Source organism: Ceratotherium simum, chromosome 13, assembly GCF_057802395.1.
Source record: "Ceratotherium simum simum isolate JZ-2026a chromosome 13, ASM5780239v1, whole genome shotgun sequence".
Lineage (NCBI taxonomy): Eukaryota > Metazoa > Chordata > Mammalia > Perissodactyla > Rhinocerotidae > Ceratotherium > Ceratotherium simum.
In genome coordinates this window covers 30,245,564-30,261,777 of record NC_141912.1, presented here as the reverse complement: position 1 = coordinate 30,261,777, position 16,214 = coordinate 30,245,564, and the positions used below count along the sequence as shown (strand labels likewise).

Here is a 16,214-nt window from a genome sequence, read left to right as displayed (position 1 = left end):
CAGGCCTTGGCACATCACAATTCAAGCCCCTCCCTATCTCTTTCCCTTTAACATTAACCTCCTTTCCCTGATGCCAGGGAACAACCAAGGCAGCGACAGGATTGCGAGCATCTGGGGGCTTCAGGAAGGCCAGTGAATGTGAGAAGGTAGAAGGTAGGCAGAGGGGAGCCAGAATTCCAGGGTTACTGTGGGACAACAATTACTCACATTTTGATGAGCGGCGCCCCATGTGTTCATTGTCCACAGTGTCACTTGTCCATTCCACCTTTTTCTCTGGCTTCCGTTTCCGAAGTTTGATGGTTAGGCTCCGGTTCTCCTGGAAGGTTACGAGGGAAGGGCATAACTATCTAGTCTGCTCCTTACTGATCTTTCCCACTCCCTCCCAGGGGCATTCTCTCTTCCCCTTCCCAGCTCAATCAGTATCACAGACATAGCCCCAGGGGAGCTGAGTGCTAAGAGAAGATAAAATAGTTAACAGGCCTTTGACCTCAGGCAGTCCCTTGAGGAGTAGAGAAGTATTATTTCCTGTTCTTGATAACCGCCAGTATACAGAGAAGACACAGTTCCTAACCTAGGGAAGGTCCCAGCAAATCTTCAAAGGAAAATATAATCCTCGCTGTTTCTCCGTCTTCCTCCCCAAATCATCCTCGGTGGTATTAATACATGAAAATTATTTTCTCAGTCCCCAATGCCTAATCTTTGATCTTTTTCCAGACCCCCTATTCTTCTTCCCATTAAAGAAAGAACCCCATTCTCACCTTTCTCATCCTCAAGCCCAGCCCTCCCCACCTCTTATCCACCTACTCCCTAGCATCCTGGTATCTCTGGTAACTATTACTCTAAAATCCTTTAATCCAGGGGTTATTAAGCCCAATACGACGTTCTCCCTTTGAAAGCAACTTAATCTGTTTTTGAAAAAATGCTATGTTTTCCTCTATTTACATCTCTGATTTCACAAAATATTATCTTCATCTCTTTTTTCTTGTTCCATTATTCCATCCACTCTCTTTTACACTCATCCCTTCAACAAATATTTAAGGATAAGTACGCTTCCAGTCAAACTCTCCTACAGCTTGCCTCCAACCATGCTTTCTTACACAGCCCTTCATTTCCCCCCAGCACCTCCCTTAACCCTTAATCCCCGAGCTCCCATTCTTTCATTATTTACACACACCACCACCCCATGCAGCAGCACCCTAACTCTAACTATCACACATCGCTTGATCAGCCTCCTGCACCATCTCTGCCACTCCAAATATCCCCAGTATCTTGTGATTCTCCCAACCCCAGATAGTCAACCCCACTCTTCCCATATGCCCAGGCCAGGCCCGTCGAGCTACTCTCAAAAGCCCTATCCCCTCCCTCTCGGTATCTCCCAGACCCCTACACAGCACCGCCCCCCGCCTTTCTCACGGGCTCGGTTGTCACGGTAACCGTTGTCTCAGTGATGGTCTCACTCAGCCCTGCCCCTGCCTCGGCCATGGCTAAGGCTGAGGAGAGGAAGGGACACCCTTTCCTTTTTCTGTGTTTCTGGGGTCTAAAAGAATCGGTATCGGATTCAGAGTAGTAGCCAGGATCCTCCACCTTCTTTTTCCCCCTTCCTCTTGGGCCTCTGCTTCCCCACCCCTGGGGATAACCTGTCCAACCCCACTTCCGGCTCTCCTCTTCCGGGTGTGACGCATTCCGTAGTCCCCCTTTTGCCTTCCCGGGCACTAAGCGCGTTAAAGCGCAGGCGTCGCCGGATTAGTTCCGCCGTAATGTGACAGTGCGCAGGCGCCGCAAGAAAGCGACACAGACTTGGCGGAAGAGGCGTCACTGCGGCTGTGGGAGGAGGGGGTCGTCAAGGGCAGCGCGCGCACGTACAGCACAGAGCAGGCAGGAGGGGGCGGTCCGGAAGGGGAGAGCTGGGTTGGCCGCTGCGGATCGGGTGTGGCGCGGTGCCCGCCGCCGGGGAGGGGCGAGTGCCGCACCTGGTTCAGACGTCCGGTAGCTGAGCCCATCCTCTTCCCCATCTTTAACCCTGGGTGGGTGGGAGAGCGGGGGAAACTTAGGGGCAATAGTAATAACTCTACAATGGCCTATTTTCGTTTCGTCTATTATTGTTATTTCCCCTATTATTGTTTCGACTGGGAATCAGAGAACCAGGACCTAGGAGCAGTTGGAAACGCACTTGCTTAAGAATCTGGGTTCTAGTCCTCGCCCTGGGCCTGCAGGTGTTTGAGCGGGGCACTTAATGCACCTTCAACTTGTATTTTTTCCTGTCACTGTGCTAGATCTTGAAGATAAAAGCGATAAAACACGCAGACCCTGCCTTTTAGCTCCCAGTCTAGTGGGAAAGACTGGCATGCTTAGGACCAACAAAACTATAAGACATTGGGATATTAACATAGATGTAAATCTCATCTGTGAAACTGATTTCAGTTACATACTGCCCACATTTTCTCTGGGATGGAGGTAAGATTAAGCACAGAAATGGTCATAAATTACAATATAGGCCAGTTTATGCTATGGTAAAAAATATGTGCATGTTTCTCAGGGAGCAAAAGAGTGGTAAAAAGGGAAGTGGAAGGCAAATGTTATTTTGTTTTTTTTGGTAAAGAGAGAAGCTTACAAAGTGTAGCTGTGTGCACTGATGGAAATGCAGTTTTGACCTGCTGAGATGTAAGGGGAGTGCCTGACAAAGCTTGACAGGTAGGGGTGGTTATATGGGAGGCCCTGTCTGCTTTACTAAGAAACTTGGCCTTTATCCAGTCAGTGTTAGGGGCCAGGAAAGGGGAGGGTAGAAACATGCACAGATTTGTTTCAGATTTCAGGAGTAGGGCGGGAAAGTCAACTACAAGAACAGTTCAAAAGTACAGTGGAGAAGACTGCCCTGCCCATCCCTCCAAGTTGCTGAAGAGGTCAAACAAGATAGGGTATGCTTGAGAGCTCTGAATATATAAAGGGCCATACAATGACAAGATAATCAGTATTACTGTCACCCCTTGATTGCCATTTAAGCCAAGGAATGCAGGAAGACTGGTCCTCAGACTAAAATTTGAATATGTTTATTGTGCCTGGACTATATATTTGTTTCCCTTTTAAGTTTTTGGTTCAAAGTGAAAAAAGCAAGATACTGAGCATGGGGCCCGCCCCATGGCTTAGTGGTTAAGTGTGCGCGCTCCGCTGCTGGTGGCCCAGGTTGGGATCCCGGGTGCGCACCAACGCACTGCTTCTCCAGCTATGCTGAGGCCATGTCCCACATACAGCAACTAGAAGGATGTGCAGCTATGACATACAACTATCTACTGGGGCTTTGGGGAAAAAATAAATAAATAAATAAAATTAAAAAAAAAAAAGATACTGAGCATGTATAGTAGAACCTATTTAAAAAAAAGAAAACCAAATATCTCTGTGGATTCCTTGTGATTTTTTTTTTCTTTCTACCTTTCTATATAAGAATCTATCACAATGAATATATATATTTACCTCAAGAGCAATAAAAAAAACAATTTCCAAAATGTCCACCTGTCGCAAGTACATACTAGTATCCCTTAGTATCAGATTTTTTGTTGTCCTAACTTACACATCAAATATATCTCATCAAATTTTCTGTTGAATCTCTCACTATCCAAACTCCCACTTTTTGTTTCCCTAAACTCAGGAACTAAATAGATTTAGATAGTAAGTTAACATTGCTGCTTTTTTTTTTTTTTATCGTGAGGAAGACTAGCCCTGAGCTAACAACTGTTGCCAATCCTCCTCTTTCTCGCTAAGGAAGACTGGCCCTGGGCCAACATCCATGCGCATCTTCCTCCATTTTATGTGGGAGGCCTGCCACAGCATGGCTTGATGAGTGGTGCATAAGTCCGTGCCAGGATCTGAACCTGCAAACCCTGGGCTGACAGAAGTGGAGCCCACAGGGCCGGCCCCGTGGCTTAGCGGTTAAGTCCGCACGCTCCGCTGCTGGCGGCCCGGGTTCGGATCCCGGGCGCGCACCGACCCACTGCTTCTCCGGCCATGCTGAGGCCGTGTCCCACATACAGCAGCTAGAAGGATGTGCAGCTATGACATACAACTATCTACTGGGGCTTTGGGGGGAAAATAAATAAATAATAAATAAAAAAAAAAAGAAGTGGAGCCCACAAACTTAACCACTATGCCACCAGGCTGGCCCCAACATTGCTTTTTTATATTAGCCTCATTCCTGGCTCCATTCTTTTCTCTTTGTTTTTTTTCCTTTTTCTTTGTCATGTACTAATTTATATTATCTTTTTGTAGCTGATATATTTGTTGAAAGAACAAACATATCTCTGTGAGCTCATTTAAATTCCTTTTGGAACAAGACACACAGTAAATAACATACATATATCTGGCTCTTATATAAAAATATAACTTTAATAAGGAAACTCAACTAAAGGTAGGAGTACTCTGGAGACAATGGTAATCCCCATATGATGATCTTCTCCTCTGGGAGCAAAACACTGCAAACAGGGGATGGACAAAGGATCTGAGAACCCAATATCCTTCACCTTCCAAGGAAGAAGAGAGGAAGGGATTGTTGAGTCGTCCAGAAAAAAAAAAATCAAGAGTCTTCCTTCTCCTGAAACCTATGAAGAAAAAAGAACTTGTTATATTTGAACAAAGGAAGAGGTTCTAGCAATTTAAGATGAGACACACAAATAATCAAGGAAGGACTTTCACTTATGACACTGTGGAGGACTAGCTCCTTTAAACAATCCTCCAAATTTAAGACCACTAAAAATGCTGGAATTCGGGGCCAGCCCGGTGGCCTAGTTAAGTTCCTACACTCCGCTTTGGCAGCCCGGAGTTTGCAGGTTCGGATTCCTGGGCACAGACCTATGCACCACTCATCAAGCCATGCTGTGGCGGCATCCCATATACAAAATAGAGGAAGATGGGCACAGATGTTAGCTTAGGGGTAATCTTCCTCAGGCAAAAGAGGAAGATTGGCAATGGATGTTAGCTCAGGGCTGATCTTCCTCATCAAAAAAAAATCGAATGAATTATGAAATATGCAAAGATTTCTTAGGACACAAAAAGTACTAGCCATAAAAGAAAAAAAAAAAGGATAAACTGGACCTCACAGAACTTAAGAACTTCTCATTAATAAAAAAAAAATAGTTAAAAAAATACAAAGGACAGATTGGGAAAAAAGTCCTCTCAAAAGATATATCTAACTATAAATATTTTTAATCCATTGAAGAGATGGCAAGAAAGTAAAGGCAACCTTCACACTGGGTAAAATGATGTAAAACCAGGAATCTAGACAGGTAAGTTAAACTCAAGTCTTTGCTACCATAGTGCCCTTGCTGTTTTGACAGCCACAGGGAGGAACTAGAAACCTAGAATGGAGATACTCTGCATAAATTTGGGCCACCCAAAGGGCTACTCCTTTGTGTAAAAGTGAACAAGGAAAAAAAAAAATCCACCTCTGCAGAAGGGGAATTTGACTACCTCACAAGGTAGAGGGAGAAAAAACTTCTCTGAGAATTTCTAACCATAAGCTGGCCCTTATATGGATTTGCAGCCCGAATTTATACTACCTACGTGCTCCAAAAAACCTGAAGCCAAGAATTTATTTAAAGTAATTCCGGCTCGGTAGTGCCTCAAGGCACCTGAACAGGAAACACAGATGCTGAGGATACAGCATTCACCCCAGGCCTCAAAGAATTCCCATACTTCAGACTCTAAAAAATCCAAGCTTATAGTCAAAAATCACAAAACAAAGAAAAAAAGCACCATGAGAGAGTCAGCAAAAATAACAGACAGCAGTATCAGACTCACAAAAATGATGGGTATCAGAATTATCAGACACAGTATAAATCATCATGTTTAATATACTTAAAAGTAACATTTTAAGACTAAAAGGAGCAATTTAAAATATGATTAAGGAATTGGGAATTATAATGACTGAGGAAATTTGAAAAAATAATCAAGTAGAACTCAAAAGAAAACTTTTTTTAAAGTAACAATAATTGAAATAAACTGAAGACAGAATTAGTGACCTGGAAGAGAGACCTGAAGAATTTACCCAGAGGCAGCATCAAGAGAAAAAGAGATGAAAAATATGAAAGACAGGGTGAGAGAAATGGAGGGTGGAAGAGAAGGTTTATTAAACAACTAATTAATTAGAGCTCCAGAAAAAGCAATATTCAATGAGATAATGGCTGATAATTTTCCAAGGTTGATGAAAAAAAAGTCAATCCTGAGTTTTAGAAAGTCCAACAAATCCCAAACAGGATAAATAAAAGAAAGCCACATCTTGATATATTGTAGTGAAACTGCAGAACACCAAAGACCAAGAGGAGTTCTCAAAACCATTAAGAGAGCCCATGTTTTTTAAATTAGGCACAATTAATTCTCACCAAAATAAAACTACCTTGAGTGCAGCAGAAGATTCCAGCATAACATCCTGACCACTAAGCAATACTTGCCTTCTGTATTTTTCCATTTCCTTTAAAATATCTTAAAAGGTTTAGTTCACTGGCTATAAAAAGGATAAGAAAAGTGTAATTTTTAAAAATAAAAAACGACCACAAATCTCCCTACTATCTGAACTGTACAGAAATGAGGGATGGGACCAAAGGAAACAATTGCTTCTTTAGTACAAAAAGTAAATCACTGGATTTGTTTAGTTAGCAAACAGACTGAGACAGGGCAGAGGGAAGGGAAAGGATACGCACTTGCAGTTGGTACAGGTGTAGAAGACAGTCTGCCCTTCATCAGCTGAGCGCATCTGTCTGGTGTGGTATGCCATTCCCTCGTGACCACATCGAGAGCAGCGCCTGTCAACCTGGGAAGCAACTAGTGGATTAGGGAGGCCTAGTCGTATCCCCCCTACTTCTCATAGGAATCAGGCTATCACACTCCTCAGACACTGATGCTCTAAAGCTCCCTCTTCCCTCTTAGAATTGGCTACAAAACTCCACAGGTCTCAGCAATCATCCTCCATTTCTTTCCCAACGCTCCTTGGGGGGCCATGCTTGATGTAACTAACTTACCACGGGTCCCTGGAACTCAGGTCCTTCCTCCATCGACATAGGCATGGCTGTCCCCAGTTTGTGGAACACAAATGAGGTCTTCACAACTTTCCCTTCGAAGTCTGCACAGGCAGTAAGAATCGGTTGCGGAAACAAGCGGAGGGAGCTGACACCCGCAACTCCCTCTTGATTAGGCCAGGAGGTCCTACATCCTTCCCTTCAGGTTTAGTCCCAAGACCAAAAGTGTGAGCGCCTGATCTCCTGCTTTAGGGTTCCCCTCTCCGATCCCACCGATCGTGAGGTCCCCAAGCCTCCGACCCTTCCATGCCGGGCCCTCCGCCGGGGCAGCTGCGTACAAGCCCCTCACCTCGCACGTTGATGGAGAAGCCACAGCGAGTACAAGTGACCGTATCCTGAGTCCCGGGCAGAGGCAGGACCGAGCCGCAATCCGGACAGAAATCCAGGTCCGACTGAAAGCTGGAGGAGGTGCCGGCGAGGTCCATGACGGACAGGCTGTCGAGGGCTGAGAAGGGGATAAGAAGTTGATTAACAAGCGAGTAGCTCCCTCCCCACTCAGGGGTCATTTCTATTCTGTCCCTGGAGCTAAGCATACATAACCGGAGCCCTCCTCCCACGCATGCCTCGTAACTCTGCGACCAACGAGCCCAAGGGTCCCGTATTCCCAGCCTGCGTCGAGTACCCCCTGACTCAGTGGCTTTCCTCGGGCAGGGGAGAGGAGCTAGCCAACTCCGCGGGCTAGAGCGCCGGCCCTGCGCGGGCAATGGGGAAGCGAGCGCGCGGCGGGCTAGAGCGTCCACGCGTTGCGGCTCACGATTGGCTGTGACGTCATAATTAATCGCAAACGTGACCCCGACAGTCCTCGAGAGGCAGAGGAAAGTCTCTGAAGGTGCAGGGTGGGGCTCTCTTCGGCCTGTTTCTGTATGGTCGGATAAGAAAACGGGTAATCGATGCTGGGCCTCCGGCTACTTTTCCCCTCAGGACCCAATCCTGGCATATTTATTTTTCTTGGTCTTGCACCTCACAGGGACCTAGGCGCGGGGGGCCGTCCCCCTGAAAATCGTACTAATCTTACCGAATACTAATTTCTTTTGACTAGAGAACTGCAGCTCCTGCGGTTCCTGAGCCGATAGTTCCCCTTTTGCGGATGCGCAGTGGTTAAAAACAAAGCTAAACTTTCTGAGTTACACTTGTAGCGCTCTGCAGAGCCCAGCCTGGCTCACGTGCCTTGGAGGTTGTTTCCTGCTCTTGGAAGGAGTGAGTCGGCTTAACGGGCAAAAAGTGGTGAAGGAGGAGGAGGCATGCTTACTCCCTGGGAAGAAGGGAAACAGGGATGAAGTGGGACACTGGGGGCTCAGGACTTTGGAGGTGGAAGAACAGAAGAGGTTGGGACTCCCTCCTCGTTAGACGGATGCCAGATGAGGGAGGCTAGTCAAGGGGAGCAGCCTTGGGTAGGATTTCATTAAAACTTAGGTCGAGGTTGGCTTTCATTTGCGCACCCACCTCCACCTCGTTCCCCGCCTCCCGTCCAACCAACTCTTAAATCATCGTCGTCATCCGTTAGGTGGACAGTTGACATTTCCTTAATCTTTTATAAAACATGCGAACAAGTATCTTTAGAAAATCTTGCTATTTTAATTCATGTGTACCCTACAATCTAAAGTAAAAACTTGTTATCCTCAAGGGACAGCTTTTACATGAGTTTCCTAGTTGCTTCCTAACACTTGCACCCCTACCCAATTAGATAGCTGTACTAAGTTCCTTACATATAAAAGTTCTGGAGCCATACTATTTTCTCCTCTGAAAGAGACAAGCTGTGGTCTCTCCTTGAGAGAGTCTCCGGTCTGCCTGTCTCAACAATAATGGAAAGACACACAATAGTGAAGGGGTTAAAACTTAGCAAGTTACAGGAGAGTGACAGGCCCCATAATTTCACTTAGCTGGTTTTTGTTTTGTCTGTCTTACCAAAGGAGGTCTGTTGCTAAGCCCATGATGGTAGACAGTTTTTATTCTCACTTCTCTCTGTCTCCTTTGAAAATGGAAATTGAAATTACCCCTCTGTCCTCCCCAACTTTCCGTTTTCAGTTTGACAGATATTCAGTGAAGATCCGCCATGAGATGAAGACTGTCCTAATGCAGTAAAGGAACACAAGCATTATAAGGCATGGCCCTTTCCCAACAAAAGCTCACAATTTGTTCAATTAGTATTTATTAAGCACCTATGCCAGTCTTTGCGCTGAGGCTGAGGCTGCAAAGTTGAAAACTGTTTTCTGATCTTAAGGAGTACAACTGAATAATTAGAATACAATGAAAGTACATTAGTAGGAGAAAATGTGAGAACTTAGGACAGGTATATAAAACAAATATGCCTGTATGCTTCAAGGAAGACTGGTGTTTTATTAAAAAGATAGATACAATGTTTTGGGAAATACAAGAAAAATGCTCAGATATTGTGTGATAAGGATAATCACCAATCAACAAATCATTAATTTTGAGAACTTGGGATCATAGACTCTAATGTTAAGTACTGTGCTAGTTGCTATGTACTGAAAAATAAAAGTAAGATGGTCTGGTGCCGGCCCTGTGGCGTAGCGGTTAAGTGCGCGTGCTCCGCTGCTGGCGGCCTGGGTTGGGATCCTGGCCACTCACCTGAGGCACTGCTTGTTAAGCCATGCTGTGGCGGCGTCCCATATAAAGTGAAGGAAGATAGGCACAGATGTTAGCCCAGGGCCAGTCTTCCTCAGCAAAAAGGGGAGGATTGGCATGGATGTTAGTTCAGGGCTGATCTTCCTCACAAAAAAATAAAAATAAAAAAAATAAAAGTAAGATGGTCATATTTTTTAAATCACAAAATAGGTATACATAGGCAAATAAGAATGTGCCTAAGAGATCAGTGAGATCTAGTATTTTATATCAGATCCTTTCTGATAATATAGACAGATCTTTGTAGCTATGTAGTTCTCACTGTTTATGAGTAAATTTCAGCATCAAAATGTTAGAAGTGATATATGAATGCAGATATCACAGTGTAAACCATGAATGATTTTCAGATGAGTTGTAGAAGTAAAAAATCTCAAGCATTCAGAAGGTGGCAATATTGTTACACAGAGCAGACCAGAAAGACTTTATGAAGAGTCAGGGGCTTGACCTTCAGAAGGTAGACAACTGCTGTTTATTGAGAACTTACCATATATCAAGCATTGTGCCAGTCTCTTTAATCCAGTTCACGTGTGTTCTTTATAACCCCAAGAGGCAGATTTTTGTCTTATATCTCCATTTTATAGATGAGGAAACTGACGTAGAGAGAGATTGAGTTACTTGTCCTGGGTCACACAGCTAGGAAGTGGTAGAATTAGGATTCAAACATAGCCTTGTCGGGCTCTTAACCATAAATAGTATAAACAAAGGCACAGAGATGAAATGCCAGGCATCCTCAGTGGCTTAAATACGACCTCACAGTAAACTCAGATTAGACCAAAGATGACACATAAAAAGTTGGCAGACTTCGTTTGTGTTGCCATCAGCCTGTCCTATAAATAAACCCATAGTAACCACAAATTCCCATCCCAAAGGGTCCAACAGGAGATGGTCTAATAATGGATTTAGAGTGAAGGATGATTGGCAATGTAAGGCAGGCAAGCAGAGGGGTGGGTGATCAAATAAGAACAGAATTTCAGAACAAAAGAGGGCAGAGATGCTATATGTGGTGATAGAGGCAGAGAGAGCCTGGATCAAGAAACTGCAGAAAGAGAATGAACTGATGATGCTAGAGTCTAGCATTATCTCAGAAGACAGAGGAGGCTTGGGGACTGAGCAATCTGACATTGATGGGCTTCGGCAACACTTCACCAAGGAGCCTGTCTCTTCTGTCTCTCAATCCCTGATAGAAGATTCTGAATGGTTCTTGTTGAGTCCACAGGAGAAGTATCCTTTTAGTTTATATGAAAGGATTATATGCTCCTATTACAAGAGCATTCATTCTTCTGCACCATAGGGATGCAGTGGTTTCCCATGGGTGAAATGGCTCTGCTGTAGTCCTTCCTATGAGCAGGTTTTCTCTTTCTGAGGAGAAATACCCTTGACCTTGGCCAAAACAATTTGGTTTTTTGGTTCAATGAGTATGTGAGCAGGTGTGTTTTGACACCTCCCACATTCTAATCTACCCTTGCTTTTTTTCTTCCAGATGGGCCGGGGCTAAAGCAACTGAAGACTCTAGGATTGCTGCAGGTCAGCAGTCCCCACTGGAGAAGAAAATCTTGGTAAATAAATTGTCTTTATGTCATAGAGTTTGGAACTCCTAGGAGAAGGAACCTTGGGTTTAAAATCCTTCTGCCCAAGTGACACCTTCCAGTAGTGTACCTACACTGGCACATGTTTTCTGGCTATATCTATACTTGCAAAACAAAGTATTATTTTGAAAACTCCCAACAGTATATTTTTTAAAAACTAGCTATTGATTTTGGTGGTGGGTACTTCAACTTTCAGAGCTCACAGTCTCACCTAAGAGTGATGGGAGTAAAATCGTAGTTATTACACTGAAGTAAATAAAAGACCACTCATATTTTTTCTTTTGGTGTCAATAGTGTAAGTAAGCTCCTGTTTAAATGTGTTCAAAGTAAAAAGATGGTTATGTTATAAAATTCTGTACTTCACTTTGACAGAATCTAGGTGGCGTGCATACAATGGCAGCAAGACAACTGATAACTCAAAAATATCAAGAGGAGTATGAAAGACTCTGTAGGGAGCAAGCTCTTTCTCTTGACTATTGGCTTGCCAAAGCAGAGTCTTATTATAATAAAAGAATAGTGGAAATGGTGAAAGAAGAAGAGACAGGCAATGAAATCAAGAAGAAATTGGATGGGAAAACAACCACAACCCAAAGCATAGAGAGACAAAAAACGTATTATTTAGTACCTGAGAGAGAGCTGAAACACGTAGAAAGGCACATACGTCGAGCAGGACAGTTCAGACAATTTAAGAATAAAACATTTAGACGATTACTACGACCCCCTAGTGGAACAACATTCCCCAGAATTGTGCTGGAAGAGCATGGCATCCAGAACACACAGAGAAGAAAGCAGGTAAATGAGAGAGAACAGATGCAAATTAAAGATCACGAGGAACGCATGATCCGAGGGAGAGAACTTACAGAGCAAAAACTCAAGGAAAGAATCTTGAGAATAAGCCAGAGCCAGCCACCTACACGTGAGAAGCATGAGAGAGTCAAGAAAGAGGTAGAAGTCGCATTAAAGTGAATATTCTTATGGAAAAGTCTCCGAATAGGGAAAAAGAGAATGCAATTATAAAACCATATCAAAAAAAATTCTTAACTATGCCACCCTTTTTGAGAAGTCAAATAGGAAAAATAAAAGATTAGTGAAGTTTCAATGGTTTTTGATAAAATCATGTCTCTTAAATGAATCTTTTTTTTTCCTAATGCTAGTTCTCACCTCTCCGTGGAGTTCAGTGAATATTCCCATTTGTGTCAGATACAGAAGTATTAGATAGTTCTGGACTTGAAAACTAGCTTAGCTATTTTTAGTTGCCCTGTGTTTGTTCAAGTTGCATATCCTCTTTGATGTTAGTGTGCTCATCTGTAAAGTGGGAATAATAATATTTCATAGCATTTATGAGAGGATTATGATTTCTGTGAAGCGTTAGCATGTATTAGATGTTTCATAAATGTTAGTTTCCTCATTGGGAAGACCTGGGTTGGGCAATGATGGTGAATAAAGAATTGTTCTTTTTTGTTGTTTCTATTTTTCAATCAAATTTATTTATTTTTTAATTGAGGTAACATTGGTTTATAACATTATATAAATTTCAGGTGTACATCATTATATTTCAATTTCTGTATAGATTACATCATGTTCACCACCCAAAGACTAATTACCATCCATCACTACACACATGTGCCCAGTCACCCCTTTCATCCTCCTTCCTCCCCTCTTCCCCTCTGGGAACCACCAATCTAATCTCTGAATCTATGTGTGTGTTTGTTGTTTTTATCTTCTATTTATGATTGAGATCATACAGTATTTGACTTCTCCCTCTAACTTATTTTGCTTAGCATAATACCCTCAAAGTCCATCCATGTTGTCGTACATGGCAAGATTTCATCTTTTTTATGGCTAAGTAGTATTCTGTTGTGTATATATACCACATCTTCTTTATCCATTCATCCTTTAATGGACATTTAGGTGGTTTCCAAGTCTTGGCTATTATGAATAATGCCTCAACGAATGTAGAGGTGCATATATCTTTACGCATTTGTGTTTTCATGTTCTTTGGATAAATACCCAGTAGTGGAAAAGCTGGACTGTATCGTAGTTCTATTCTTAATTTTTTGTGGACTATCCATACTGTTTTCCGTAGTGAGTGCACCAGTTTGCACTCCCACCAGCAGTGTATGAGAGTTCCCTTCTCTCCGTATCCTCTCCAACACTTATTTGTTGTCTTATTAATTGTAGCCATTCTGACAGACGTGAGGTGATATCTCGTTGTAGTTTTGATTTGCATTTCCCTAATAATTAGTGATGTTGAACACCTTTTCATATGCCTGTTGGCCATCTGTATATCTTCTTTGGAGAACTGTCTGCTCAGATCTTTTGCCCATTTTTTAATTGGGTTGTTTATTTTTCTGTTGTTGAGATGTATGAGTTCTTTATATATTTTAGATATTAACCCTTATTAGATATATGGTTTGCAAATATCTTCTCCCGATTGTTAGGTTATCTTTTAATTTTGTCGATGGTTTCCTTTGCTGTGCAGAAGCTTTTTAGTTTGATGTAGTCCCATTTGTTTATTTTTTCTGTTGTTTCCCATGCCTGGTCAGACATGGTATTTGAAAATATGCTGCTAAGACTGATGTCGAAGAGCGTACTGCCTTTGTTTTCTTCTGGAAGTTTTATGGTTTCAGGTCTTACATTCAAGTCTTTAATCCATTTTGAGTTAATTTTTGTGTGTGGTGTAAGATAGTGGTCTAACTTTCATTCTTTTGCATGTGGCTGTCCAGTTTTCCCAGCACCATTTATTGAAGAGACTTTTGTTTCTCCATTGTGTGTTCTTGGCTCCTTTATTGAAAATTAGCTGTCCATAGATGTGTGGTTTTATTTTGGGGCTCTCAGTTCTGTGTGTTCCATTGATCTGTGTTCCACTGATCTGTGTGTCTATTTTTATGCCAGTACCATGCTGTTTTGGTTACTATAGCTTTGTAGTATATTTTGAAATCAGGGAGTGTGATGCCCCCAGCTTTGTTCCTTTTTCTCAGGAAGTAGTTGTTCTAATGTGCCTCTCCCGTTCCCCCTGCTCCCAACCCTTGAAGGTTGTCTTGATGAGATTGCTATAGGTCAATGTATGGTCTTTCATTTCCCATTCATACTTTTATCAGGGAAAGTATAATATATTCCATTGGGGCTTTATACCCATAAGTCTGTTCTGTAGAGTCTGGCATATATTAGACTTAATAAATATTTGTTGAAAGAAAGGAGGACACGGGCCGGCCCTGTGGCTTGGTGGTTAAGTGCGCGCACTGCAATGCTGGCGGCCCGGGTTCGGATCCCGGGTGCGCATCGAGGCACCACTTCTCCGTTCATCCTGAGGCCGAGTCCCACATACAGCAACTAGAAGGATGTGCAGCTACGACACACAACTATCCACTGGGGCTTTGGGGGGAAAAAATAAAAATAAAATAAAATCTGAAAGAAAGGAGGACATTTGTTAACTGCTGGAAACAGAGCTGTGTCCCAGACAGCTAGGCCCAAAATACAAAAACAGCTGATAATATACCACTATACCTTCTTACATTCTGTCTGTGCACAATCTTAGTCAACCTTTCTTTGTTCTTATATTTCAGTTGAGGTACTAAAATATCTTTATTTAATTAATTTGTTTTTTAATACCCTTCCAATAAAATTCAGGATTTTATTTATCCCCTTTCCCAGAACTTTTTCTCCACTGCCTTCTAGACAAGGTCACCCACATGCCCTCTTCTCAAGTCACCTGGCAGCATCATAAAATAAAGTTTCATTAAAGTCTGAACAAAAGGTTCCCAGAGAAGGAGGGCAGGGTGCTAAAGACCCTGGAGAGTCAAGGACGACCGTTCCCTGTTGTCTGCTGGACAAGGGTCCAAGTTTCCTAGCCCTCAAGCACTCTGTGTCCCCACCTCAATTAGAGTACTCAGTTTGGACTTGCGAGATTAGTTTTGGGTTCCAACTCTGCCACATATTGGCTGGCTGATGTGAGGAAGCCCTTATCTTTAGGATCCGCAGTGGGGAAAATAAAACCTTCCTCACACAGTTGTTCCAATGAGATAAGCAATAAAGTGCTTTATAAGCATAAAGTGCCACATAACATCATGATTTACTGTCCTATCGGTTTTCTTCCCTTCTTTCATACTGTACTATAAGTTCCTACCCAAACAAGCATGGAAACCCGGTTGTTCAGATTTAAAATGCAAAAGAAATATATGAATGAAAAGGGGTGAGTTAGTAGACAAGGAAAAGCAGCAAAAAGTGGAAAATTTAGGCTGGGGATAGAGCCAGTTTTTCCAAGTGCTTATCTAGTAAATCAGCTTGTTTGAAATATCTGGGCAGAGGATACTGTGGTAGGCAGAATCTGGGGTGAGCTAGCATAATAGAGACCATGGCGAGTCATTACCCAGGAGGTGAAGACATGATTTATTTAAACATAAAGCCCATTTATTCATTCATTCCCTACGTGTTGAATCCTGTTAGTCAGGTACTGTGCTGATTGCCAGGGATATAAGGATGGGTAGGGCAGGGTCCTCTGCACTGTAAGAGCTTGCAATCTAGTGGCAGAGTCAGAGATAGATAATTATATTACAGGAGGAACAAAGCTGATAGAAACATTCTAAGTGCTACTGAAACAATGGAGAAAGAGTGGCCAGCCCTTTGGAATAGAACTAAAGAGCCCCTTGCAAAAGCTTTGGAGAAGAGGTGGATACTTTTTGAACTGAAGGCTGGAAGATTTGGTAAGTAGTTGAGAAAGAAGGGAAATCTGGGCCCATGGAACAGCAGATGAAAAGGACCTTCAAGTGACTGGATTAGAGGACAGGATGAGGAGAGTGGCAGTGGTTGACTCCGTGAAGAACTGTCAGTGTCAGAACAAGGGGGATCTCGTATGGCAGCAGTTCACTTCAAACAATGGGGAGTGATAGAAGAATAAAACTGGGGGGGGTGAAAGGAAAATCAT

The 16,214-nt window shown here is 42.9% G+C and overlaps 3 protein-coding genes across 12 annotated transcripts in view; 1 reads left to right on the top strand and 2 right to left on the bottom strand.

Moving 5' to 3' along the window:
* The window catches only part of PPP1R11 (protein phosphatase 1 regulatory inhibitor subunit 11), a 37,510-nt gene extending 35,783 nt beyond the window's left edge, over nt 1-1,727 (bottom strand). For 2 of the 5 annotated variants that reach the window (XM_087438237.1, XM_004441720.3), the window contains exons 1-2: nt 1,414-1,578; nt 208-316 (exon numbers count right to left, since the gene is read on the bottom strand). In XM_087438237.1, the coding sequence (XP_087294363.1) occupies nt 208-316; nt 1,414-1,482 (178 nt within the window). In that variant the 5' untranslated portion in view covers nt 1,483-1,578. The other 3 variants (XM_087438238.1, XM_014796286.2, XM_087438239.1) reach the window with 3 other exon arrangements.
* A 2,629-nt stretch (nt 1,728-4,356) lies between these two features.
* POLR1H (RNA polymerase I subunit H) lies at nt 4,357-7,766 on the bottom strand. Of its 6 annotated transcripts, none has more exons than XM_087438228.1 (5): nt 7,684-7,766; nt 7,351-7,506; nt 7,005-7,105; nt 6,687-6,807; nt 4,357-4,589 (listed from the first exon to the last, which is right to left on the bottom strand). In XM_087438228.1, exons 2-5 carry the CDS (start codon nt 7,484-7,486, stop codon nt 4,390-4,392), a joined length of 558 nt encoding a protein of 185 aa, XP_087294354.1. In that variant the 5' UTR covers nt 7,487-7,506; nt 7,684-7,766; the 3' UTR covers nt 4,357-4,389. The 6 variants fall into 6 exon arrangements, with proteins under 6 accessions (XP_087294354.1, XP_087294353.1, XP_087294355.1 ...); XM_087438227.1 differs by having other exon boundaries at nt 7,625-7,731; XM_087438229.1 differs by lacking the exon at nt 7,684-7,766 and adding an exon at nt 7,597-7,615.
* A 2,885-nt stretch (nt 7,767-10,651) lies between these two features.
* On the top strand, nt 10,652-12,723 carry LOC147915634 (uncharacterized). The gene is given in 4 exon segments (XM_087438240.1): nt 10,652-10,925; nt 11,185-11,260; nt 11,663-12,233; nt 12,236-12,723. Coding segments are annotated over 4 exon segments (1,020 nt in total). The 5' UTR covers nt 10,652-10,695; the 3' UTR covers nt 12,379-12,723.
* Nucleotides 12,724-16,214: the final 3,491 nt, after the last annotated feature.